The sequence below is a fragment of the Ramularia collo-cygni genome (assembly GCF_900074925.1).
Source record: "Ramularia collo-cygni strain URUG2 genome assembly, contig: RCC_scaffold13, whole genome shotgun sequence".
Lineage (NCBI taxonomy): Eukaryota > Fungi > Ascomycota > Dothideomycetes > Mycosphaerellales > Mycosphaerellaceae > Ramularia > Ramularia collo-cygni.
This window is the reverse complement of record NW_019716267.1, coordinates 912,422-937,806: the sequence shown is the minus strand read 5'-3', so window position 1 is coordinate 937,806 and position 25,385 is coordinate 912,422. Positions and strand designations below refer to the sequence as shown.

Below are 25,385 nucleotides of genomic sequence, written 5' to 3'. Positions count from 1 at the left end.
ACATCGCCTCGTGGGACGGGAAGCAATGGAATGGACGAAGGGCGAAAGATCTGTGGGCGCAGACATGGAGTTTTAAGTCGCGAGTCGGGAATCTGGAGTGCATAAGCGTGCATTTGGCTGGGGAGGTTTCAAGATACCACGAGGTGGTCTACATTACATTACACTACACTCTACCGATCTGATCTGATCTACGAGTCTCGAATAGAGGTGACGACGTGCCATACCCGGCCGTCTCGCCCACGGGCTCTGCAGATACTGTATAACTATGAACGAGGATGTATATATATACAGTGACTTACCTCATTCACGCCAACCTTCAAGCTGTCTTCGTCGAACTGTAAACGTGCGACGGAAAAAATTACTATAACCGGACCCGTGAAGMACGAGATCGGGTATCATTTGCTACATAACCTAGGTAACGCCTCTACGGCAAAGTAAACAGCACCTCCATGCACCTCAACCCAAACTATCATGCGCGTCATCTCGTGTTCATGCCATCGTTTTACGCGTATGCTTATCGTGGTTTGTATTTCTGTAGCACAATGATCAGTACAGTTTCGCAACAACATTTGAAGATGAACCTACGTCTTCAACCTTCCTCACGTTCCCCCGGTCGATCTGATTGCCGACTCCCAGCAAAGTGGTACCCACGGCTCGTGTTGCACCAATGAAAGGTCGTAAAATCACAGTAGGTGCGTGTCTCGCCACGACTGCAGCCGCAGCCCCGGGGCCGCGACTTTCAAAGAACTCACCACGCACGGCGATGAGAGTGTCCTTGGTAGTGAGTAGATCATGCTCAAGCTGTCTCCTCGCTGAGCGTAACCCGGGAAGCACACCAAGTGGCTGGTTCGCATATGCAGAAACGGCACGCTGTTCGGAATCTTCGTCATCTGAGCCGACATCATGCCAGCCTTGATCTACGGTCCTGAGATTTGCTTTTTGGCGGCGCGATGATGTGGCAACTTCTGGAGACAGGAACTGCTCCACGTTGGACAAGGCCGTTTGCGTCCCAAGTGCGACCTTGGCTCCCAGTCGGGCCAATTCGCTGGCAGTAGTCTTTCCGAATTGAAATGCGCCTTTCTGGATGCTCCGCACGACTCGTCCATCCTTCTTGTACTCCCTGATGGGAATTGCCACTATATCTCGCACGCCACTACCTATGTTCACTAGGCTTCGCATAGGGGCAAGACCTGCCATTATGGTTGGTAGCTGGTTGCGTTGAATGTCGGGCATCCACACGTCATTCAGAGTCTGATGCAGGGTATCAAAACCTCTCAGTCCGTACACAATGGCATGCTTCAGGCGGATATTGGAAGCATCCAACCCAATGAAGTTCATAAACTCGGTCGTTTTCCCAGATCGCAAACCCACGTAATCAATGTTCTTGGGCTTGTAGTCGAGACACATGTCTACGGTGTCGATTTCCACGCGTTGAATGAAAGGCTGCTCTGCCGGTGGCCCAGAGGTGGTCGTTGATTCGTCTTTGAACTCGAAGAAACGTGTGATGAAGTCCAGGGCATCTTGGTCGACATGCAGTCTCAAGGGAAGTACAGACACCTTGAGCACAATCTCAGACGCGGAATGGCTCTCCAGGGTCTTGACGTTGTCCATCTTGATGTGGAACATGGGTTTCGACATCTCGCGCGTGGTTGTGTCGGTGTCCAGGTGCGTGAGAAACTTTCTCCAGGTTGACGAAGGTATATTGTCAAAAATCTCGAGGTCCTTGATACGCGCATCAACAGAGCTTACCACATCCCCAGTCCCTGGGGGAAAGACCAATACATCGGCTGAGACACCTTTCAATTCGAAGGCAATTTTGTGGTTCCTGCCCCGGCCAAGCTTCAAGCGTCTGCGCTTTCGCGGCCCACGAGGCTGTCCGGACGCGGAGTATGTGGTGGGCCGAGACATTCCTGAGACCGGAACACTTTCTGTCTCGCTGACCATGTCGTCGATGTTGCGATTGATCTGTCGGCGTAACTCCTGGGCATCAGGGTCGGACGGTACAGCAATGTAAATTGAGTTGAAGAGTAAGTCTCCAACAACAGATTCGTCCTCTTCTCGATCATCCAATGATTGTTGACGCCGAGCACGACGCTCTTCGGCTTTCAGCTCAAACTGCTCTACGGCTTCGACAATGCCATCCCTGGTCCGCTGCCAATCGTACCCATCATAAATATGCCAGATAGCATGGCAATCTCGCATTCGGAGTCTGAACGGCAAGTCACTCTGTTGCTTCCGGGTTCCACGACTGCCTGGGAAGGGTGCGTTGAACCGCTGTTGCATTCCAAGGGCTTGCTGTCCGCTGCCAAGGGCATCGTATCCAAGATCTTCAATCTCGTACAGACCAAGATCAAGGGGTTCGCCTCGGCCAGTGGGCTTACATTGTCGATTCAAGTCTCGCAACAAAGCAGTATCGTTGAGGCGCATCTCAGTCGGCGAGCTGGGCATCTCAAAAGGTTCTTCTTCCTCGAGGAGACTTTCTACTGTTCTGGGGTAGTCTTCGCCAATGGTGCTCTCGTCCTCATCATGGTCGCCCATTCCAGACACCCTGCTAATGGGTCCATATAAGCTGGAGGTCATCTCGGATTCGGCGAGAAGATCCGCAGTCTCGCTGAGTCCCGAAACTCCAAGTAACATGTCTGGCTCGTCTTCCTGCTCAGCTTCCGCATCGAACAGTGTTTCGGGTGGCCCGTCTGGCTTTGCGAACGGATCTCCTGTGAAGGAGGCCATCATATCTTCAATGGTCATAGGCTCAGTTTGATACTTCGGCTGCTTGCTCGGTGGTGTTGGGGGCGCGAGGGCGCCGAGAGTTGCAATCAAAGTCTGAGTGGAGTCTGCGCATGTCTCCAGCAGTATCAGCTCGTTCCTGACATCAACCTCAACTATCTTGGAGCCAGTCTCAACATTATCGGCGGCATGAATGGCGATTGTGGCTGACATGATAGAACCAACGGCAACAAATCCTTTGGTGGTAAGCGAAGTGGTCAGACACTGCGTCGTGTTTGCAGAGTCTATGGTGGTAGGAACTGTGCCACCAGGATGATCAATGTCTTGGTCGGTGACGAATATAGAAGCTTTGCGCAGATCAAGCTTCGCATTCAGTGTGTCTTCTGGTGGCACGGTCGTGGTGAATTTGGTATCGGTCAGAACCAGCAGTGCCTTCGATCGGAGCTTCTGAGGGGTGAGACCAATTGCAGAATCATGCACAAGCAGGCTGAGGTTGGTCGTCTTTTGCTTCACGCTCAAAGGATCACTCGCAGCTGTGCCGGTTCTGTCTTCCATTGCTAGGCCTGCGATAGACTGCGCCAAGCGGTCAACAAATTTTTCGACATCTACTTCCCTGTCCATGTTCGTAAGATCGAGAATGACAGGCACGCTGTACTCGATACAAGCATTGAAAAGCTTGACTTTGATGGTGGGCTCTTCCTCGTCTCCTAGCATACGCGCCATAATCATAGGCAGTCCTTCGGATCCGGAAACGGGGATCAGCGCACGAACTAATGCAGGACCGTCAACCTGGCTGGCATTGACACTGCCAACCGATAATGCGAGGAGAGGCGGCAGGCCAACGTGAGCAAGGTGTAGATCTTGCAAGGCAAGCCGCATGGTCCCAAACCGTTCGTTCACCGGAAATCGGGCTTCTGCGTCTTTGACGCGGATGAGAGAAAGTACACCCGGCCTGTCATCCTCCGGCAGGTATTTTGTGACGGCGGAAAGTTTTGCCAGATCCTTTCCTAGCTCTTCAAGCGCTGACAGACAACCCCAATCGTCGACACGGACTTTGACATCTGCAACAACAACACGGAGAAGTCCACCTTTCTTTCGCTGGCGGATGAGAGTGTCGATGAGGATGTCATCGTCGTTGTCGTATTTGTCCTTCGATGGGATCAACAGCGAAAGCAGCCTCTCCAAGTCTTTATCCTGTGGTTTGATGATGTATTCAAGTCTCCCGCCCAACGCTTCTATCGAGATGGGCGCAAGACTGGGACCATCAGGGAGAATCGGTGCGCTCAGTAAGATACGCTCAACGGTGGCGATGACACCCGCCTCTCTATGAACAGCTTTCACTGTGCTTGTTTGCAGCACGGTAGAGCATGGTGCCGCTTTGAGAGTGACTGTTATACCAGCAATACGCACGTTGGTCTTGACCTCATGACCCGTCGGTGACTGGTCTGCGTCGCCAGCAAAGCGGACTCCTTTTGTTGACTTCGCTGCAATAGGAGAGATGGCACCATTCTCAGACAAGATGGAGCTACCCAGCTCTAGTATCCCGCCCAGGCCGCCAAATGAGTCGAAGCTCTCGTCTATGGTCGCGAGGTCGAGCAAAAGCACGAGGGAAGTGGTCCGTGCGATGACTTCCGTCACTGGCCGGTTGTTTGCAAGTGCATTGTCCCATTTCATCGTGACTTCAATATCATTAGTGCCCCGTACAACCTGGGAGTTCGAGAGACTATTGTAATCTTCAGTGAAACTCAGCAGGACTTGTTCACCCAACAGCATCTTCAGAGTTCCTATCGAGAAGCAAACGTCGCTGGTTGCACGGAACATAAGTTTTTCAACCAATATGCTGAAGATATCGTGGCCAGTCGGCTTAGAGAAAGCAGATTTTCGGAACATCCCTGAGTTTGCGTTTGCTTTCAGGGAGCAGCTCACGCGTTCAATATGCAGCGATATTGAAGGAGTGGCCTTGCGTGCAGATTTGGTGGCAGAATCTTCAGAGTACTGCGAAGACGATCCAGCCTTGGTCTTGAAGGATGAAACAGCCTTTGTTGCGAACGCGTGGAACAGTCGTCCTGTTGCGATGTCCATTCCCGCGCGAATGATACCAACCTTCACRTCGACAGACGGCTCATCTGGTGTCACATCTGACTGGCCAACTGGTTTGGGGATGGTCCAGAGAGAGTCGCTGACTTCTCCGTGTATTGAGGATGTACCTCGCCGCCTTGAGGTTTCCGAGTAGGCGGAAAAGGCGCCAGGTACCGCCCGCGCTGCTTGCGCCGATTTTGCACCATACATTGATGGTAATGATTCCTCATCTACCTTCGTGGGAGTTGTGCCTACGGATGCCGGAACAGAGACCGAAATCCAGTTGATGTGAACCAGCTCGTAGACTGCCCGGGGGTCATGGTCTTCAGCCTCCACCGGAGGTGGCACTTGTGACGCTTCTGCTCGCGGAGTGTTATTTCCCGACTTCTGACCGTCGTTGTCTTCTTCGAGGCTCGTACTGTGTGTTGACTGTTGGCTGTCGGAAACTGGTAACTCATGCTGCGCTTCTGCTCCCCAACCTCCGGGCATGTTGATCGAAGGACTGTTTGTCATCGCACTCATATACATACTTTGAGCCTCTTCGTGGCTGAAAACGCGCGACTCTATCATGTCGCTAGACATATGCTCTTCTCCTTCCTCCTCAGTCTGCTCTACTTCATCACTCATATTTAGCTTAGAAGATGGCGCAGGGTCCGCCACCTGCTCATCGTGCTCTTCCTGCTCCAGTGCAGCTCTCATGTTATCTGTGACCTCGTTGTTAGCTGACGTCAATACCTGAGCAAGTGGCTCAAAGGCGCTGTGTTGGCTCTGGTCAAGTGGAGGCCAAGATCCGGGACCCTGGTTCTGGGGATGTCGATGTCGATGTCGTTGCGGAGTTCGGTCCAGTGTTGGCCAGGAGCCTGGTTTCTGAAAATTAGTGGTGAGCCCAGATGGAGCGCAGCGCTCTTTTGCTGTATGTGAACTGCTGCCGCGGGATGAGTCTGTACGTGATGTAGGATCTCGTCCGGGTCCCAGAATGAGAGACTCTGGCAAATCGTCTTCACTGACCATGGACCTCCAAAGATCGTCAGATGGAGCACTCGATTTACTTCTTCGAGATCCCCAGCTGACGTTATCATCGCCGGCTTGGATATCTAGTCCAGACGATCGGAGCTCTTCATTTTCCTCGTTGTTCGCGGTGAGCTCGGTATCTACATTGTGTATCAAAGTCTCGGTCTCGTTCACCGGCGATGATGGCGGACCACAAGATGGCGATGACTTGCTTGATAGCTCTGGGGTCCTCAGCGCGGCATGACGGTACGCGTCGATCGCCGAAGTCGACGAGTGCCGCGTTTCACCACTTATAGCCGATCGGAATGACTCTTCGCTGTTTTGTGCTTCTCCAGTCGGCGAGTTGGTCTTGGTGGAAGACGAATGAGATGTCAGATCTGAGAGATTTGCAAGCACCGTTGCATCGGAAAGCAATTCCAGCGAGATTTCTCTCATGTTGACAGTCCGCCTCCTGCCTGTCGCTGGTGTCGCATTTACGGTGATGTCCAATTTGTCCAGATCAACAACGCCGACTGTCAACCTCAGCGTGAGAGGAATGCGATCGATCGAGTCGCCAGGAACATCGGTATTAATATTGATGTGCACGTTTTGGATGTTCACCTTGACCCTATCCATCACGCCCTGTAGAATGCCAACGATGAATGCTGGCACCCCGTATCCGGTCCCAACACCGACCTCACTGCCCTCACTACCCTCACTGGCAAACGATTCTTCCATGCCGCTGGCATTTGCAGCCAACATCGCCGCGAGCTCTTCTCGCTCGTGCGAAGGCTCTTGCTTCAGGAAAGATTGGGCAATTTCCTCTGTAGTGGGTATCCGTATACCATCTTCTGGTCCCGGGAGGCCGTCGGGATCGTACGGCGGCGGCGAGTGTAATCTCCGTTGGGTCTTTCGATGCTGTGGTACACGTGCACTTGTTCGCGATCGACTTGTGCGCGATTCCGGCGGTGCTGGTCTCGCTTCATCCTCTGTCAAGCGTGCGACCAGTTCTACCCCTTCGATTTCAACGACGATACTTGATTTGTGTAGATCGGTAGGTAACGTCAAGCGTAGCAAGAGTATGCGAGCAGTCTCCAAACGTAGAGATGGAGGAAGCTGAACCAACTCAGTGATAYGCGGGATATTCAAGCGCACATTTTTGAGCTCCACGACGCTCCTCTGTCCAACCTTGAGGTCGAGGTTATCCAGGTCAATCGTCTTCTCGTCCAGCAGCCCCGTCGATAGCAGGACATAACGCAGCCCATAGCGGACCAGCTTTCTCTCCCACCACTTCATGCTACGGGTGTGTGGCGACGCTGGGAGCGGAAGTGCGAGGATCGTTGTGGTGGATTTCCGCAATCTGCAAGTTTTGGCGGAACGTTTGCGATCCTTTCGGCATTTTAGGGTGTCAGATCATGGCTGTGACGCTTGTGAAGAAGCGATGGATTTTGTACCGGATACTCAGGTGTGTCTAGAAGGGGATGCTGCCGCCGAAGGGTGGAGGGTGTGATACGTATGRGCACGTGAACTCAGCTGCTGGTGCTGYTGATGTCGGCCGTCATTCTGCCTATCGATAAGCGCGCACAGATCATCATGTGCACGTGGCTTTCTAAGGTTTGGCTTGCGCCAAAGCAGCACCCTGGTTGCCATCTCGATTCTGAATTGATGACAACTTTCATTAAAATTGCTTCGGCGACAAGGATTGGACAGAGGTGCCGCGCCATTCGTTTGAACATACCTTGAAGGACTGTAGATGTACCAGTAAGAGAAATGTACAACTACATTGGTTGCATGACGCTCAGCGCGTTAAATATAAATACAACTCTCTACGGACCGTGTGGTTTTTGGCCACAGAGCTAGGTGTTTGTCAGCATTGTTGTCGACTGTGTCAAGTCTTCGTCACAAAGGCGACTCAAGGGGGGACGGGAGGTTGGACGACTACTTTATCACTCGTCCTTTGTTACCATCGATGAAGTCTTTCGTATAGCTCAGCACAAGAGCTTGAGCCCATCTCTTCGATGACAGCAATTGCTAGGTTGAAATCTCTGTATTCCCAATGGTCAAGCATGATAAGAGCAACTCTTCGACAACTACCTCCTCGAGTCACCGGCATGCAGACCAACCACGTTTCTTAGACTGCCGAAACTCAAAACGTCGCCCATCCTCTCCCTACCCGACATGAGCATGACAATCCTGTCAACTCCACAACCCCATCCGCCCGTTGGAGGTAGACCCCACTCAAGAGTCCTCAAGTAGTTCTCATCAAGGGGCATGGCCTCCTGGTCTCCYCCGTCCCGGTCTTTCACTTGCCCCAAGAATTTCCTGCGCTGCTCGAACGGAGAGTTCTCTTCCTCGTACATATTCGCATATTCTCTGCCATCGATAAAGAGCTCAGCCCGAGCTGCGACTACTTGAGACGTCCGCGGGCAGAGGAAGTGCTTTGAGAGTGGAGACATGCAGGCTGGATGGTGGATTATAAAGGTTGGCGAATCATTCGATTGCGGTTCGAGATAATGTGCAGACAGGGCGTCCAACAGACGAGATAACGTGGGGTTGCTTGGGACGGCGAGATTTTTCTCCTGGAAAATGGCTAGTACAAGTTCGAGAGCTTCCGCGGATTGTAGATCCGGCAGCCTTTGGTTGAGAGCTTTCTCCAGGCCTGGGAGAAATTCAATCCTGTCAAACGTCCCTTCTAGACTCTGCTTTGGTGCCGGGACGCGCTCATTGTGCGCTCGCCAGTCACTGAACCTGCGGGCAAAGTCGCAAAACAGTTTCTGAGTTTCGGACATGAGGTCCTCGAGTGTGGCCCACGCTCGATAGAACTCACAGATGGTGAACTCCGGGTTGTGGGTCAGGTCCACACCTTCATTGCGAAAGGCAGGTCCGATCTCGTAGACGCGCTCCAGTCCACCAACAGCTAGTCTCTTGAGCCAAAGTTCAGGCGCAATGCGAAGACAAATAWCTTGCCCCGCAAGCTCTGTAGCTTCGGTCGTGAAGGGACGAGCCGCTGCACCGCCCGCGCTGGCACTCAAGATTGGAGTGGTGACTTTGATGAACTGTCGTTCTTGAAAGAAGTCGTGCAAAACTGCTTCGACATGGTGCCGACTTTCAAGCGCAAGGATGGTCTCTGGGTTGACCAGCATGTCGACGTGGCGTGAGCGCGCTCGAACCTCTGGATCTTCCAGCACGTCTGGGATCTGATGTAGGGATGGTGATAACAATGTCGGAATCTCCTTGGCTAGAACGGAGAACTGACCGCGCTCGGTGACGTGAGCATATCCTTTAACTGAGTACGAGTCACCTTTGCGAGCAATCTTGCTGAAAGCTTTGAATTCCTCGAGGCTCACGCTGTCATCGTCGTCCAATATTTTGCCGAATTGACACACAATCTGAGTCGTCTTAGTGTGCTGAAAACGGTTATCTGATGTGCTGTCATTGCAATGCGCAGTGTCTGGACCAGTGTGCTGCAAATCAAGAAAGACAAGCTTCGACCCAGCGGTTCGGACAGAGCGAACCCTGCCTGTGACCAGTCAGCAGTCTCTCTGCTCTCGTACGAAGCCCTTCACGATACCCATGATTGTATATATGTGCAGTTTGTCCGTCTCTCCAGGCCGTAGACCTGCGCCAGACTTGGAGTGCAGCTCGGAATGGTCACCATCAGACAGTCTGGGGTAGCACTCCGACAAGGGTTTGTTGACTTCTAGMTGGGCTACTCTCTTCTCATAGTCATGGGTCACGTCTCTACTCTTCCGCTCTACGTGAAGTGATGAGTGCGATGCAAAAGCTCGCGTGGCAGATGCAGTCGTGGGCGAACATGAGGTGCGTTTGAAGCTGGTGAAGAGATGCGGACGCAGACGGCGAGTGAAAATTGCATTAGACATTATCTACTGCGACATCTGTTAGCTTGGTGCACTGATGACTGCGCATTGATGAGTAGTTTGCGAGAAGATGCAGTGTCAGTTATTGGCATTCTTATCACCGGAGACGGATCGAAATCCATCTCCTAATATGCAGCGGTTCTAAGGCTATGAGTGTATCATCATGTAAGGAGGGGCAGGATGGGTTAGGAAGAGGTAGTAGCTTACCTTTGACTTGCGATRTTGTTTGATTGCATCGGAGGTGATGACTGACGGAGCTAAAAACAGCTGTGGAAGAAAAGAATTGGCAACCTCCGCACGTCCCTTCTGATTGACTGTCATTGATTGTCATTGATACACATTAGGCTCATGGTCAATTGATTACCATCAAATGGCAAGCACCCCGGACTTTGACCCAAAGAACGGTACGGGCGGTATTCTCCGAGCAGGAGTCGGAGCATTCATCAAGGCGCAGCACCGCGAGACAAGAATAAACATGTCCGGTTTGATGACCAAGGCTTGAGTTGAGGCTGACGATACGACGCGGTTTGATTAATGTCTTGAGCATTGATGATAATAAATCTCATGACGTGAGAAGGGGACTTCACTTCTGCATTCCGCTCGATTCCGTCCTTGATCTTGGACACACGCGTCTCGCATTCGACTATTTGAGACTCGAGTCGCTCGACCCCTGGAGCCAGCCAACGCACGAAGCGATCGCCGCGTAAGAGCTGGGCCCTGCTTCGCTAAGGCACAGTACCTCGAAGTTACTTTCTGCCAGGCATCCTGCCCTTACAGCTGAACAGGACTTGACAGTGCGCCGGCCACAGATCACACAGCCATACACCCCGATCCAACCAACGAAGATCGACGCCAAGTATCATCGCTCGTTAAGCGCGCCCGCTCGCTCAGGTCGCTCGCAACCTACTCGACTCGAAACCGACACCGAGCACACGCCACATCGCACAACCTCACCACTTCTCCTCCTCCTCTCTGCTTCTTTGGCCGCTCCAGCGCGGCCTCTTCCTACCGCCACAACGTCGCAATTCAAGTCCAAGCACCACGCGCGGACTTCGCTTCTCGGCGGGGATCCAATCTACCAACCACTCTCCGGCAACTCGTCCTTTTCCAGCCAGCGCCCGCCCATTTACAATCCGCACGGCGACCAAGCAGCCTACGAAGCGGGCGGGTACCATGATCGTCAGGGCTTGCCGACTGCCCAACTAGCAACCGATAGTATTGGACGACCGCGACATCGAAGAATGTACACTCCGAATACGAAATGGACATGGGCTTTCATGCTCATTGTCCTGGTGCAGGCGCTGGTGAGCCTGGCAATCGAGGCATATGTGTTTGGCGAGTTCCAGGCGAGCTTAGGGCCTGATCCAGAGGGACGCCGCGGCGACGACGATGAGAATGGCACWTCACCAACAACCACAATCCCAACGTATCTGGCGCTGTTCATTTTCGGGTTCATCTACGAGCTAATTCTGGCATGGGATGCACTGCGCTTGAAAAACACCATTCAGGTCATTGGAATCTGCATATACAACCTGGGCATGCTTATATACTCTTCCGTACAGATGGACCAGGTTGATACAGCCATTCAAGATCTGCTTGGAGAGGGCCAGATTGAGCGCGACACCTGGAGTCAGCTGCGGCCTTTCCTCATCGCCGCACCGTGCGTGATTGCCTTGGGGACCGTTCTGTTGGGATGGGTGGCTTACAAGCTCTACAATGAGTTCGCCTGGACCATTTACAAGCACATCTCGGCAGACTTGAGATTAAAGCGGCGCTACCTCACATATCAGGTCAGTAATGTTATCCCGACTTCGCTCTTTGCCCTCCACTCACACATGAAACTCGTAGATTTACATCGCCCTTCTCAAGTTCGACTTCTTCTTCTTCCTTGGCTTCACCATACAATTCGTGGTCGTCGTCGTCAGCCACGACGGGCYCGAGTTCTACCTCACCATTGCGGCTATCCCCGTCACGATCATCATTCTCTTCCTCGCAGCCTACATATGTCGAGCCGAGTCGAAGGTGGGACAGGCTGGAATCATTGTCATCTACTTCGCAGCCATGGCCTATTTCAGCTTCAAACTCGTCAGAATGTACACTCCTCCCAGGATGAAGGACTACGCAGCAGCGAGAAGTTCCCTCACGACCTTCGCCGTTCTGACATTGCTCCTGCTCGTGGTAACAATTGCAGCCGCAGTCATGTGCATGATCAACTTTGGCAAAGGATTGAAACCTCATGTGCAGCGAAGAAAGGTGGTCAATTCCGGCGAGGTGCCTGGGTACGAGGGAGGTGTCGCCGGGAAATGGGCGGACGGCGCACAGGGCTTCAATGGGCCTCCGCATCCACTTGGACAGGTTCCGCAGAGAATGACTATCGACTGAGGTGTGGTGGTTACCAATCTGTAGACAGTTGTCACTTTGTGTACATCCGAACGCACCAAACGATCCAGCTTTTTGGCGTTCCATTGGATGTCCCCTACCTTTTTGGTGTCAATATCGAGGAGACTGGTCCGGCGAAGAAGGGTTATACCTTAGTGTTTGAATTGAGCGAGATTCCTTTTCCCCGCCCGGAATATACCTACGCACGCTGAGACCGTGCGGCGTGGCTGTGGCTATGGGGGCGAGGAAACCATCCAACGAATTAATGAAAGCGTTGATTTTATGTACATACACTCCATGTGTAACTACGCCTTTACCGTCCTTTACATCGAGTAGCAGAACGTCGAGTTCCCTGATGAGCAACTATCTAGGGATGCTTGCGAACAGGTGGCTGTGATCACAGAAATGACATTTCTAGCGGAGGACCAAATGCGATTTGCAGCGATACCTCTTTGGCCGTGATATTATTGACGTGGAGAGAATGGCGTTCCGATAGAAGGCAGTATAGGCGTCGCCTTCCCCTTCACACGAGTCTAGTAAAGGGTTAGGGTTGGGGTAGAAGACAACCCGCTTATTTCACTTCAAGGCCAGCGGCTACCGCCATATAATGACATGGCCTTGGACCCGGTATAATGGTGCGTATAAACTCCATCGCCAAGCTGCGGCCAAAGACTGTGGTTGAGTCTGCGATGGTTCGCAGGATGATATGTGAACACGCTCTCAGGTCCAACCAAACATGGTCCCACATCCATGGCCTAACGACCATGGCGCCATGTAGCGTCGTACCACATTTGAACTATTCACCCATCCGATTCGATCCGTTCCTTGCAGACGGTACGCGACCAACCTTGACCATTATTGATTGAGTCCAACTGGAGATTCATTTGACTCACGACCAATGGAGAGACAATACGGTTGGTAAGTTGCTGTACATTGGAAGCTGAAATACTAGGTGGATGTTATCGKGCCCCTTTATACCGGCGGCATGGAGCTAGGATGAAAGCTCTCGTCCACTGCCCAGTCTCAGTAGGTATCAAACCCAATTCTCTTGCTTCCACGCTTTTGAGCGAACCCCAGTGGTCCCTGGTGAACGCTGAAGGCATCCATTGCACTCAATCGCCAGAGCCGGATTGAACCGCCATTGCATTTGGCAGCCGCAATGCGTATGCAGAAAGAGCATAGCTGATGACAACGGCGCAACTCAAGAGATCGTTTAACGGCTCTTCTTGGGAGTACCGTCGGCAGGAGAGACAGCGTCGCCCATGCGCTGGTATTCCCTGTTCAGTCCCTCGGTCTGCTTCTTGAGGGTTTCGATATCCTGATCACGCTTCTTGAGTTCCTTCTTGAGCTGGCTGATCTCTCCAAGCTCACCAGCCTCCCCAAGGCCGGAACTGGTCTTGCCGGTATCCTTGCCCATAAGGTTCTTGACCTTCTCCTCGAGGCGAAGAGTATCGAGAATCATGACATATGTGCGGTTGAGGATGAGCGAGAGGAACAGTGTGAAGCCACAGAGGTACATGTTGCGCTGCGRGTAGAATTTGCGGGCCTGGACTTCCATGCGCTCAGTACCGGCGACAGCACTGCGTCTAGCACGTTAGCCATGTTGATGACGCGACGTTGTTCACAAAGACCTACCCAGCGGCTCCACCCTGATACTTGGCCTGTGCAAGCTCGACCTGCACGCGGTAGACTCGGTTCACGCTGTCGACGAAGAGAATGAGGATGAAGATGAAGGTGATCTTCAAACCGTATTGCAGCTTCGCGATGATTGGGTTCTCGCTGATGAACGTGAAGAGCTTGCGTTTGATGGTGAATGGCAGGGGGATGATGAGTGACATGAAGACTGTCATCTCAAACATGAGCAGGGCGAAGACCTGTAACCATTGTCGTCAGCGTGGGGCTCAAAACCAACAAGACAGAGCCGAGAGAGAGACCGGTCCGTAAATGAGCGACATCTTGAAGCGGATGATAGGAACAGTGTTTGGTGTAAAGTGAAGTGCGGTGAATTGGAAGAGAAGAGATGAGATGAGGGACAAGTGGGTCGGAATGAATAGGTACTCACGAGACTGTAGTACAACGTCATGGCTGATCGGTGCTGGGTTGTAAGTAGTTGTTGGGCAGGTGGTTGGCTTCTGTGGGAAGTAGCAGGTCTTTGCTGCTGGTAGGAGAGTTGGAGAAAGAGGTTGAGGTCTCGATGGCGAGAGATATGTTTGCCTGGTGAGCAAGTAGTGTACGTAGCAATCAAGAATGGGTTGAAAGGTTCCTGCCTCGAAAACACGTCATCGCGTGCGTGGTGTCCGAGCGCGGAAAATCCGCAAAATTGCTCTCTCGCCCTCCGCACGCACCAATCATCAATCAAATCCCTCTCAAAATGGATTCCAATCCATTGAACCCCGACGTGAAGCTGGAGAAGAATTCAGCTGCCAAATCCGCAGTACAWCCACAGAGCGAGATCTTGCCAGGTGATTCTGCAGTGACAAAGGCCGAGCAAGTTGAGCGACATGGTGCGGTGGACGAGCAACACGAATTCGACGATTCGCCTAGGAAGCGCGTGAAGCTTGAGGATGACCGTACTTCTGCTCCAAGAACGGCCGCGGCAACTGAAGCGGGATCTGAGGACAGCCAGTCCCGCCGAAAAGGTGTCACGCCAATCAAGCCGGAGTTCCTGGTGGATGTAAAGGCCAATGCTGAGAACAGGCATAATTTTGACGACGACGACGCCGAAGCCGGTGGAAAAGGGAGATCCAAGGACGAGGGCACAGCTGGACGGGGAGGCAAAAAGACCAAAGGTGGACAGAACAAGGGCAGACAGTTTGGCAGCAGTAGGGATGAGATCCAGCTCTGTCGGTCGAGAGAGTCTGCAAACGAGTTCAGCCCTGCGCCATGTCCATTTGCGCCCAAATGCAACAAGGAGCACGACCTTCGAAAATACCTCAGGGAAGGCAAACGAGAAGATTTGCAGACCTTCAAAGGAGCCTGTCCCATCTTTGACGTCAAAGGCAAGTGCTCAGCTGGATGGCGGTGCAGATTTGCAGGTGCTCACTCCAAGGAGATCGAGCATGACGATGGAAGGAAGGAGCTCGTTCAGATTGTCAAGGAGGTCAGTGGTGGCAATGCCGATCAAGCAGATGCCACCCAGAATTGGAAAGATGACGAGGATGCGACTGGCGTTGTCAACATTGTCTCAAGCGAAGCCAAGATCAATCTTCGCAAGAAGAAGCACCCCCTTCCGAGAGCTGATAAGTATACACAGTGGTTGAACGACAGGGAGAAGGATTATCAGCGGAACACATCCTACTCGAATGGTGACGACGTGGAACATGAGAACAGGGCTGACTACTTCGAGCCTCCACTTCGGCCTTCTGAAAAGCGACGGATTTACTATGGTCCAGAGACGCCTGTTCTTGCACCTCTGACCACGCAGGGCAATCTTCCTTTCAGACGACTTTGCGTCGAACTCGGCTGTGAGCTCACCTGGTCTGAGATGGCGATGRGCCTCCCTCTCTTGCAGGGAGAGAAGCAAGAATGGGCATTGATGAAAGCTCACGAGTCTGAGATGGCAGCGCCTGCATACTACCCGAAGAATATCGTCCATGGGTACGATAACAGCAAGGACATTCGCTTTGGCGCTCAAATCGCGGCCAACAAGCCCTGGCTCGCACTGAAGACGGCAGAGGTGTTGAGCGACCTGTGTCCTCGCCTTCGTGCAATCGACCTCAATTGTGGCTGTCCCATAGACTTGGTGTGCAACCAGGGAGCCGGATCACAATTGCTCGATGCTCACGGCAAGCTTGAGAAGATGCTCAGGGGCATGAACGCGGTTTCGAAAGAGGTCCCCATCACAGTGAAGATCAGAACAGGAACCAAGGACAAGGTTCCAACAGCCGAGAAACTTTGCAAGCGCTTGATGCTCGGTGATCCCCAGGAGCCTGAGCTTGGACCAGCTGGTGTGGCAGCGATTACGCTTCATGGCAGATCGCGCCAGCAACGTTATACAAAGGACGCTAACTGGGAGTACATTGCCGAGTGTGCAGCTCTCGTCAAAAATCTGAGGAAGAATCGTGGTGATGTGACAGACACCATTCGCGAGCCCGACGCACGTGATCTGCCTGCAGCCAACGACGGTATGCCGTACTTTGTCGGCAACGGTGACATACTGTCTCATATCGACTATAACGACCACATCGATAACGCAGGAGTGGATGCCTGCATGATTGGTCGCGGTGCCTTGGTGAAACCCTGGCTGTTCGAGGAGATCTCCTCCAACCAATATCTTGACAAATCTGCAACAGAGCGTCTCACCTACATTGAGAAATTCGTTCGCAACGGATTGGAGTATTGGGGAAGTGACGAGATTGGCGTGGGGACTACGCGCCGCTTCCTCCTGGAATGGTTGAGCTTCAGCTGCAGATATGTTCCCATCGGATTGCTGGAGTACTTGCCGCCCAAGTTTGGCGACCGCCCACCAGCATATCGTGGTAGGAACGAGCTCGAGACATTGCTCAGTAGCGCCAACTACAAGGACTGGATCAAAATCAGGTAAGCTTGGAAAGAAGCACGAGTATCGATTTATACTGACTGTGTTACCAGTGAAATGTTTCTTGGTAAAGCTGCTCAAGGCTTCAACTTCCAGCCGAAGCACAAAAGCAACAGCTATGAGATTGAGGCCGAGGGATAAATCCCTCCTGCTTCGCTCATGGATTGCGCTTACCACGAGCGCTACTTTCGGATGCGGTGTCCCTATGGGAACATCAGTTCGAAATGGATGCTGTAAGTCTGACAACATCACCTCCTCAACAGTCTCGGTAGAGTCTCGCTGCATCGACGGCGACTTTACAACTGTGGGTACTGCGAACACGGTGAATGCGACTGCGGATACCTGCTAGGCTCACGTACACACATGTAGTGACGTAAGTCAAGTCCACATTCACGGTACATTTCCAATCCCACAGGAGTAGGACCCACAATCTTCAAAGTGATAGGGGACGGGCCGATGGCATTTATATGTTCTCTCCAATCGTATTGGCTGTCATCCTTGCTTGCATGTGGCGCTCTAGACCTCGCGTGCGATGTTGATGCGCGGTTGATCTTGTTACCGGTCCCGCAACTGTGCGTACATAATGAGGTCGGGAGATTTCGAAAGAATTGACCTGAAAGGCGCAGTATCGAAACCTCGGGCTGCAAGTAGACCATCGCGAATATAGGCATATCCGGTTCAACTTCACTACGCTTGCGGATCCGAGCAGTCAACGCCGTTTCGAGTMCGACGCAATACCACACTGAGTAAGTCGGCCAAGAGTCCTCGATGCAAGGGCTCCAAGTCGAAAGGTGACGTTGCGGGGACCACTCGACCCCAGGATGGGCTTGTCGTACGCAATGTACCTTGCATCATCCCTCTTGCGCAGTCATCGACCGTTTGTGTCTAGACATTCCCCTTCGCAGCATTACCCATTCTGCCATGCTCGCATCTGGCAGCTACGGACCGCAGTCCACCATCAACTGATCGGTAGCAGGGTGTAAAGGTATTTAGGCGCCAAATTGTTCTCGAACCTCCACATTTCCTCCCCCTAGCTCCTCGCGTGAGAGCTGATGTCAAGCGGGCCGGTTTCTGTTGCCCGAAGTTACGGCAGTAACTAGTCGCCGAGGGGCCGCAACTTACTCTTCGGCTCCGATATCGTCCTGCACATAAACGAGTCAAGTCACACAAGGTGGGTGGGTGGTGCCGCACTTTACCCAACAACACAGCGTTTGTTGCTCTGCCGCCCATGGGGCACACCGGCTTCTCCCAGGATCATTGCATCAATAGCTTACTTTGTGACGCGGAGGGCCCAATCCGAGATGACAACAATGTGCCGTGCGAGACCGCGATGGACTGTGTAATCTCGATTGTCAGGCAGAGGCGAGAATCGGAAGAGGCAGCAACGAACAGTTGTGGGAGTACCGTCATGGGCAAGGCAGCTTCTGGAGTGTGGTTCGAGTCAAGTTCTCGCAGAGAGGTCACTCTTGGGTTTGTGCCCGCGAGTTGTCGGACTGGGAACCCTCGAACGATGCCGCGTTCATGGCGACGAGGCACCCTGTGCCTTACACGTCAGCATTCAAGTATGCAGGAGCATCTAGAGGCGATGAACGTCTAGATCACGCTGCTGCACTATACAAGATGCTTTCTTAGATGTCTCGCAGATGAGACACAGAGCCTAGCAGGGGGCTCGCATGCTAACGCCAGCTTTGTCAAGATTTGATGAGCAACATCATGCTGCTCTCGGGGTCTTTGCAGCGCATCTCGTGTAAACACTGCTTTCTCGCTAGCCTTGAAGGGTACCAACAACCACTGATTCAACTCGTCAAGCTCTGATGGCCCCGAAAATTAGACGTGATGTTGGAAGTCATACCGCAAAACAGCCGGCCACAAAACGTGGTTTGTTGAACTCTGGAATAGAAGGCCACGCGAAGGTTGCACGAGGGTCGCCCGAGGACGTGCCCACAAGCTAGCGGTATGCCTAAATAGGAAGGGTGGCAGGCACCTCGCCCTTAGGTGATCATACCTGAGTTGAGGACATGCAGGACGTTCGACCTCGAGGAAGTCGTTGAGGTAGGAGTATACGGATACCGTTCAATCCCAGAGGCTGCATCGATGATCACAATCTTGAGGCGTTGATGATCCTTCCACGTTGTACTGGGATGTTTATGCTCGAAGTTATAGGATGGACGAAAGAGGGAGCATCAGGCGCGTCCCGAGACTCCAGCTAGCCATCTAGAGCTCGACGGTGCGAACCCTGCTGCGCGTCGGACAGCGACTCCCTGGCTCCAAGCCCGCCTTCGACGATGGAATAACAATCTCACAGGAGTTGCAAAGCCAGCGATGGATGTATGGGTGGAAGTCGCCGTGACGCATCACGTGGCTGCTTACGGACGCCAACAGCCATTCGCAGACCGGTCGCTACAGTCCTTGAGCTGAGAATCGACCTTGGTTGGGTGTTAGAATTGGCCGGTCGATCGATTACAGGTGACCTCATCCATGTGGGTACACACTGTTGGCGGCAAAGGACTGCCATCGGCGGCGGCACCACCTCTGTGAGACTGCGCTCTCAGGAACGCACGCCGCTGCGTCTGGGTAGTGGCAACGTTCTTCTAGAAATACCTCGTGGCAATGACTGGTTTAGGCTTTGGGCCACCCGTGGACAACATTGCTCTCACACACATATCTGGCAGACCCTGGAAGCTGGAAATCTCCCAGCAGCGCGGAAGGTGGAGCTCGAACAAACGGCCAGGATCAGTCCAGTGGACTAGCTGGTGGATTCACGCTTCTTCGTGTTTTCCAGAAGACCGTGACACGGTCAGAGCGCAGCCAAGCATCCGCCTCAAGGTGAGTTTAATTGGTACGAGCAATTGTCTGGTACACCTTCGGAGACACGGCCACCATCGGTCGCTTGAGAGGAACTAGCTGTTGGCATCGGCTCGGTTGACGAGATGTCTCATCATTACTCTTTTGGCGGCGGGCAGCATTGCTCGCCTGCGCAAGGGGTGCGGCAGAGAGTGTTGCTGGTCTTTGACGGGTCATAAACGCACAGTGGTGGCACCGGCGACGCACAGCGTGCATGGACAGGGCGGCAAAGCGTCTGGTAGGACCGCGGCGTTTGCATGCGAGTGCTGTGGCCGTTGCTCCCCGATCCCAGAGCCGGTCGGAACAGCAAGCGTAAGGTTGTTGGTGCACTTTTAAGAGTGTGACGGACCGCCCGCTGTCGTCTGGTTGTGGACCACCTCGCGCATTGGCCGGCAGGGATTCCCGGGTGGCAGCGTGCAGGTTAGAGTTCGCCATAGTCATCGATCGACTCGAGTAATAAAGTGAGCGGTAGAAGTATAAGGGCGACTTCGAGGGCTTCCGCGTGTTGGCCCCTCCATCCAGTCACTGTCAACCTACTACCATCACCGAGTCCAAGACATCGTCGCCCCACCTTCAATCTCTATATCTCACCACCGTGCGTCCGCGCTCGCGCGTTTCATCAAATCCAACCATTTGCCTTTACGTACATAGAGGCACTAGGTAGGAACCTTTGACTCCACTAAAATCTGCCGCGGTGCCATCGGCTTCTTCAACAAATCAGTCATCAAGCTGGCGACCCTTTCTCATACTCCTTCGCCGCTCCTCAGTCCTTCAGGACATTCTCCCAGCGAAGATAGCATCAGCACCCCGGGCTCCACCGGATGCTCCCAGCTTTTCTACGACTGGCATAAAAAGGCCGCGGGCCAAAGTCATACGAGCATACGCGACGACGAATTCTCTTCCAACGATTTGCTATTTCCGGACGACGACAACGACGAAGAACTCCCGCTGTTCAGTGCTGCTTCGCCGGTATCGCCTCGCCTCGCCACCATGCCGAGCACCGTATCTCCAATCGATATTGCCACTAGCCGGCCTTCTTCAAGCTCGCCACGCCAGTCCAACCTGACAACTCAACTCCTGCAACCGCAATCCGCTCAGCACCGCGATATGCCAGCTCCCGAGGAAATTCCTCAGCGTGGCCGCCAGGAGTCGGTCGCCATGCTCGGTACCACGCCGTACGGAGCACGAAATATTCCAATGGCCGCTGGCCAGCGACGCGAGAGCCACCAAATGGGAGGCAGCATGATGCAGGGTGGAACTTCATGGGGATCCTTCCGAATGGTACGTTGTTTGAGACTTTGCGTTGACGACTTTTGAGCAGAATCTAACACACTCATGCAGGGAAGTTTCATCCGCGATGATATTCTCATGGCCGGCACATCTCCCTACCAATTCCAGTCGCCGTCGTTTCACTCGTCTTCGTATCTGCCTAAAATGGAGGCGACGTACATGAAGGATTACGTCTGCTGCGACATTCATCTCGATTCAATGCACGAGCTGTTACAGCATTATGAAGAGGCGCACGCCGCGCAGCCCACCCAGACGATGGGTCGGACGCCCAAAGACCAGCAATATCCAACCAGCAGAGCAGTGAATGCGAGCAGCACAGCCGAAGCGGTGCAGCAGCAAGCTCAAGCACACCAAGGGGTTATGCATCCGCACGCGCAAATGCATCAATCGCAGCAGATGCCTCCAACTGCCCAGTCGCCACTTTTCGGGGGCCAAAGCCATGATCAAATGGGTACCTTTGATACATTGGACGATATGGACATGGACGACAGCATGTCCAACAATCACATGCCACAACCACAGGGATCTCAGTTCCAGCCTCAACCACAATTCGGCCGCCAGCAGCCTCGAGGACCGTCAGTCAATGTCAACCTAGCGAATGCTTTCCAGGGCCAAGGCCTCAACGCTGCCACTCCCACGACGCCACATGCTAGCCAGCAAGGCATGGGCTTCCAACACAATCCTACCGTTTCGTCGGTGAACACACCTTCGTTGACAACACAAACTGCATCCCAGCAGACCGCCACTCCAGATCCGTCTCAACCAAACACTCCAGGCGAGCTTGACCCCGACTTCCTCGCCCAGATGGGCGGCCTTAGCAATGTGGATTACAACCAACTACTAGCACAAGGAAATCTTGACTTCAATGGCCTCGGCGGCATTGGCAACATGAACAATGGCGGATCCGCTACAATTGATAACCCCGAAAAGCGTCTACTGAGCAAGCAAGGGTACGGCAACAAGGGGTTCCCCACCAACCCAGCCTTTGCAAACAGCAATAGCGAGCTCGCAAAAAGAGTGCGCGAGAATCAGTTGCTCAACGGCCTCGCTGGTGTCGGTGGATTTGTTRGCGAAGAGATCAAGCCATTCAAGTGCCCGGTGATAGGCTGCGAGAAGGCCTACAAGAACCAAAATGGCCTGAAATACCACAAGCAGCACGGCCACCAGAATCAGCAGCTCAAGGAGAACCCTGACGGTACTTTCTCCATCGTTGACCCGACGACTTCAATACCATATCCCGGGACGGTCGGCATGGAGAAAGAAAAGCCATACCGATGCGAAGTCTGCGGAAAACGCTACAAGAACCTCAATGGTCTCAAATATCATCGACAACACAGCCCGCCTTGCAACCCAGAGCTCAAACTCAACAACGGAACGCTATCTGGCGTGCCAAACAACCTGCAGAACTTGAACGCCAATGTGGCCGGTGCAGGTCTAGTTGGCATGGCTGAAGGCATGGGCTATTAGTGAGCCGATCGTTACACTTCGGCTGCGGAGCGAGGTCAAACGCGCCACTCTGGAGGATCACCCGCTCACCGCCTTCACTTCGCTCACATACATTACATTACCGATTCGCCTGGAGCCGAGAATACAGCTGCACCTCAGCTTGCTCTGGGAAAGCCGGGAATTACAGAATCACACCGCCTWTCGTCACACATGTTTATACACTGGTATCATTTTACTTAGCGAGGCGTTCAGGAGCTGTTGGGATGATTCTTTCTCCCCGGATTGTTATGCGTTTGGGAGAAGATACCCGGCTTCAAAAGGCCGCCGACTGAGATACCCTTACATTGCTTGTTGTTATTGTTTATCACCTGGGAGTGTCGAACTGCCCCGGTTTTGGTTGGGAACTATTGGCACCGCACATCGGCTGCCCAAGCGAGGACGCTGTTCTTAAAAAATGCACAAAGAAAATAGACGGCAGGAATATCTGCCCAAAAAAGTCATGATGGGATCGCGTGCGGATCGGCGTTGTGGGTGGAGGCATTGTCGTTTAGTGAGATAGACGGAAATCGCGACACTTGAGAACTCACCCCATCTGCCCAAGTCCCAAGTTAGTTCTCCCGGCCATACTCTAGAGCGGTTGACTTTCTGGCAGCCGCGGCCAAGAGTGCAGATGTACACGGGAACGATGGATTTCATTGACGAGATGATCTGGGTAGCTCTCGCTCCATTGTTTTGAAACGTTCCTGATGATGTGCTCACTGGCATTCTCGTACCTTAGCTGACCTCCCCTGAAGAGACCCCGAAACAGAACATTGTATAAGCGGCACATCTCGTACCTCAGGACCCTTATTGTGCCCTGACCTTGAAATATCAGTCCAACCAAGGTAGATGCGAAGATCATTACAGGACATGGCTATCATTCCGCGATCATTCCGCCGCTTACAAGCAGGCTAGAAGTTGCAGCAATACTTCTACGAGCCCTTTCCCACTCGGCAGCCTCTCAATCGGGTGCCTAACGGGACAAATCTCGGTATGGCTCGGTCGGCTCTGGACGAGAATCAACAACTGATGGAACCGTCACATCGTAACGCGGCCGTAACACGGGCAAGATGGGCCAAGTTGAAGCGCGAGGTGATGCCGAAACCTCGTGACTGATGTAGTTACGGATCTGCGTCCAACTTGCCTCGTCTCGCAGTCACCGAGATGCGTTGTTGACCGGCATTGAGCACTTGGTTTTCGATGCTGTTTGAGGGTCGGGGACTGGGCAGCGATCATGAATGCCTCACGCCATGATATTTACATGTGGTCCAGGACAGGCACCACCGATGCCCATGCGGAGTCATCAAAGGTGAGTCCCGTCTGCGTACTCAGGCTCGATGCTTTAATGAATGAAATCTTGTCTTATGGATTTTTGAATGTCAGCAAAGCCGCCCCTCCCGACGATAGACGCCGAGCGTACAGCTCTAGTTCTTTTCGGCGCCAGGGTGCTTGCTTGTAATGCAGAGACGTGAGAAAGCCGGCGAGGTTTCATTCCCAAGTGTGCTCTTTAGGGAAGGACCTGAAAGATGGCAAATGACCATCCGGGCTGGCCTTTGCTTCGGCGACTTTACTAGGGCACTTCCAACGGGCTTCCTCTCCGACGAGAGAGCGTGAAATGATGCCGCTCTCAAAGGTAGGCGTGGCTTTTTGGGATTGGATCCAGTGAGACAAAGGAAGTTTAGGAACATGACTTGGAAGATACCTACTAGCCGAGATGTCTGGCGCGGTTCGAAGAGAACTCACTTAGAGCAACATAGCTGGTTCTGTGGACGCTGCCGCCTGCAATTCATGTACAATAACGTGAATCAGATAACGCATCACGAGGTGAAACTCACCAATGTTTAGTAGATCAATGTGCTTTGGAACTGGCCTCGTGTTCCAATCTTGAAGTTTTCTCGACGGCATTCGAACAGACTCACCTCACAAGGTAGGCGGGGGTGAAAGTGAAGTAGAACATTCGCATTGATGGATGCGCCTCCGTATGATGCAGCTAATGACCCCTGAAGTGAACTGCGCCGTACTCCGTGCTAAAGTAGTGAGCCAACTGTGCCTACTAAATCCATGCCGCTACCGCATAACACACATGTCAAAGCATGTGACAGGCTATGCATACGCCCCGCCAAAGCACAAAAGCCAAAGCATGAAGTCGTGATCTGTCGTGCTTTCATAGATGATGTGGCTGGCAAAGTACTACGCTGCCGCACGGGAGGTCTGCGAGGCGACCACGGCTGTATTCTCGGCCGGAGCGTATCTTTGCTGCTGTGCAAACAATCTGGCGGCCAGCTCCGAGTCCCCACGCTCCGATTGCTCCTTGAGGTACTGTTCGACCTCTGGGGAGAGACTCTGGCCTCGTTCCCAGGCGGCAATGATGCTCTGAGTGATCTCCTGCTCGTCGCGCCTGTGGCTGATAGTTTCTGTGATCTCGCGAGCCTCATCTTGGGGCTCGCCATCTGTGAGTCCCGAGTCGCTCTCGTGATGGTCCTCTGTCATTTGCTCGGCGTCTTCGTCGATTCGCGGTTGATGTTCAACGACAATCGAGATGTCGGTCTTCCGGGTAATGCTATGTCTCCGGAGGTGGTCCTCTCCCCGGTCCCTTTTGTCGACGAACGGCCCAATCTCATCACCCGTGGTATCGACAACCTTGACGCCCTCATCCTTTTCGTAACGCTCTCTCGCCCATTTTGTTCCTTCCCAGCAGCAAAAATCCTGAATCTCCCCATATGTCAGGCCCAGTGCGTCAAAGGCATCGAAGAGGCGTTTGTGATGTTTGAAACGGCCGAGCCGCATGCGGTGGGGAGGATGGCAGTAATTGAGACCCGGATAGCGAGCCTGGCAATATTTAGCATGCTGCAATCAGTTGCAGGGTACATTAATCTTACCTCCGCACTATTTAGGTCGCCGTAGAACGTGGCTACTTCAATGCGTACTTCAGGCACCAGATTACGAGCCAGGTGCGCCGAGAATGAGGGCGGGTCGTTTGGTGATGGGTGAGGGAATAGGTGGTTGTGCAGCAGGTGCGCTATGGGAGTCTGCCGACGCATTTTGGTAGAGGTAGTGAGGGCTGGAGGATTCCGAGAGGTTGCTGTATGTGTCTGTCCCGTCGCAGGCGAACAAAACACGGGAGCAGGAGGCGTGAGGTTGATTCTCCTGAGTCTGTTTGCGGAGGTGGTGCGATA

At 53.1% G+C, this 25,385-nt stretch overlaps 7 protein-coding genes; 3 read left to right on the top strand and 4 right to left on the bottom strand.

Moving 5' to 3' along the window:
- Positions 1 to 514: 514 nt before the first annotated feature.
- On the bottom strand, positions 515 to 7,092 carry RCC_08284 (uncharacterized protein; the record flags this gene model as incomplete). XM_023773535.1 has 2 exons in its annotated part: positions 515 to 532; positions 586 to 7,092. The coding sequence occupies 2 exons, from the start codon at positions 7,090 to 7,092 to the stop codon at positions 515 to 517; spliced, it is 6,525 nt and encodes a 2,174-aa protein (XP_023629303.1).
- A 794-nt stretch (positions 7,093 to 7,886) lies between these two features.
- Positions 7,887 to 9,677, bottom strand: RCC_08283 (related to lysyl-tRNA synthetase (lysine--tRNA ligase); the record flags this gene model as incomplete). XM_023773534.1 has 2 exons in its annotated part: positions 7,887 to 9,316; positions 9,368 to 9,677. 2 exons carry the CDS (start codon positions 9,675 to 9,677, stop codon positions 7,887 to 7,889), a joined length of 1,740 nt encoding a protein of 579 aa, XP_023629302.1.
- Positions 9,678 to 10,915: 1,238 nt separating this feature from the next.
- Positions 10,916 to 12,056, top strand: RCC_08282 (uncharacterized protein; the record flags this gene model as incomplete). XM_023773533.1 has 2 exons in its annotated part: positions 10,916 to 11,464; positions 11,523 to 12,056. 2 exons carry the CDS (start codon positions 10,916 to 10,918, stop codon positions 12,054 to 12,056), a joined length of 1,083 nt encoding a protein of 360 aa, XP_023629301.1.
- A 1,210-nt stretch (positions 12,057 to 13,266) lies between these two features.
- RCC_08281 (probable BAP31 domain protein) lies at positions 13,267 to 14,136 on the bottom strand (the record flags this gene model as incomplete). XM_023773532.1 has 3 exons in its annotated part: positions 13,267 to 13,633; positions 13,689 to 13,927; positions 14,116 to 14,136. 3 exons carry the CDS (start codon positions 14,134 to 14,136, stop codon positions 13,267 to 13,269), a joined length of 627 nt encoding a protein of 208 aa, XP_023629300.1.
- A 288-nt stretch (positions 14,137 to 14,424) lies between these two features.
- RCC_08280 (related to tRNA-dihydrouridine(47) synthase [NAD(P)(+)]) lies at positions 14,425 to 16,731 on the top strand (the record flags this gene model as incomplete). XM_023773531.1 has 2 exons in its annotated part: positions 14,425 to 16,592; positions 16,644 to 16,731. 2 exons carry the CDS (start codon positions 14,425 to 14,427, stop codon positions 16,729 to 16,731), a joined length of 2,256 nt encoding a protein of 751 aa, XP_023629299.1.
- A 3,693-nt stretch (positions 16,732 to 20,424) lies between these two features.
- RCC_08279 (related to putative transcriptional repressor regulating G2/M transition) lies at positions 20,425 to 22,191 on the top strand (the record flags this gene model as incomplete). XM_023773530.1 has 2 exons in its annotated part: positions 20,425 to 20,715; positions 20,776 to 22,191. 2 exons carry the CDS (start codon positions 20,425 to 20,427, stop codon positions 22,189 to 22,191), a joined length of 1,707 nt encoding a protein of 568 aa, XP_023629298.1.
- A 2,208-nt stretch (positions 22,192 to 24,399) lies between these two features.
- On the bottom strand, positions 24,400 to 25,250 carry RCC_08278 (uncharacterized protein; the record flags this gene model as incomplete). XM_023773529.1 has 2 exons in its annotated part: positions 24,400 to 25,038; positions 25,089 to 25,250. 2 exons carry the CDS (start codon positions 25,248 to 25,250, stop codon positions 24,400 to 24,402), a joined length of 801 nt encoding a protein of 266 aa, XP_023629297.1.
- Positions 25,251 to 25,385: the final 135 nt, after the last annotated feature.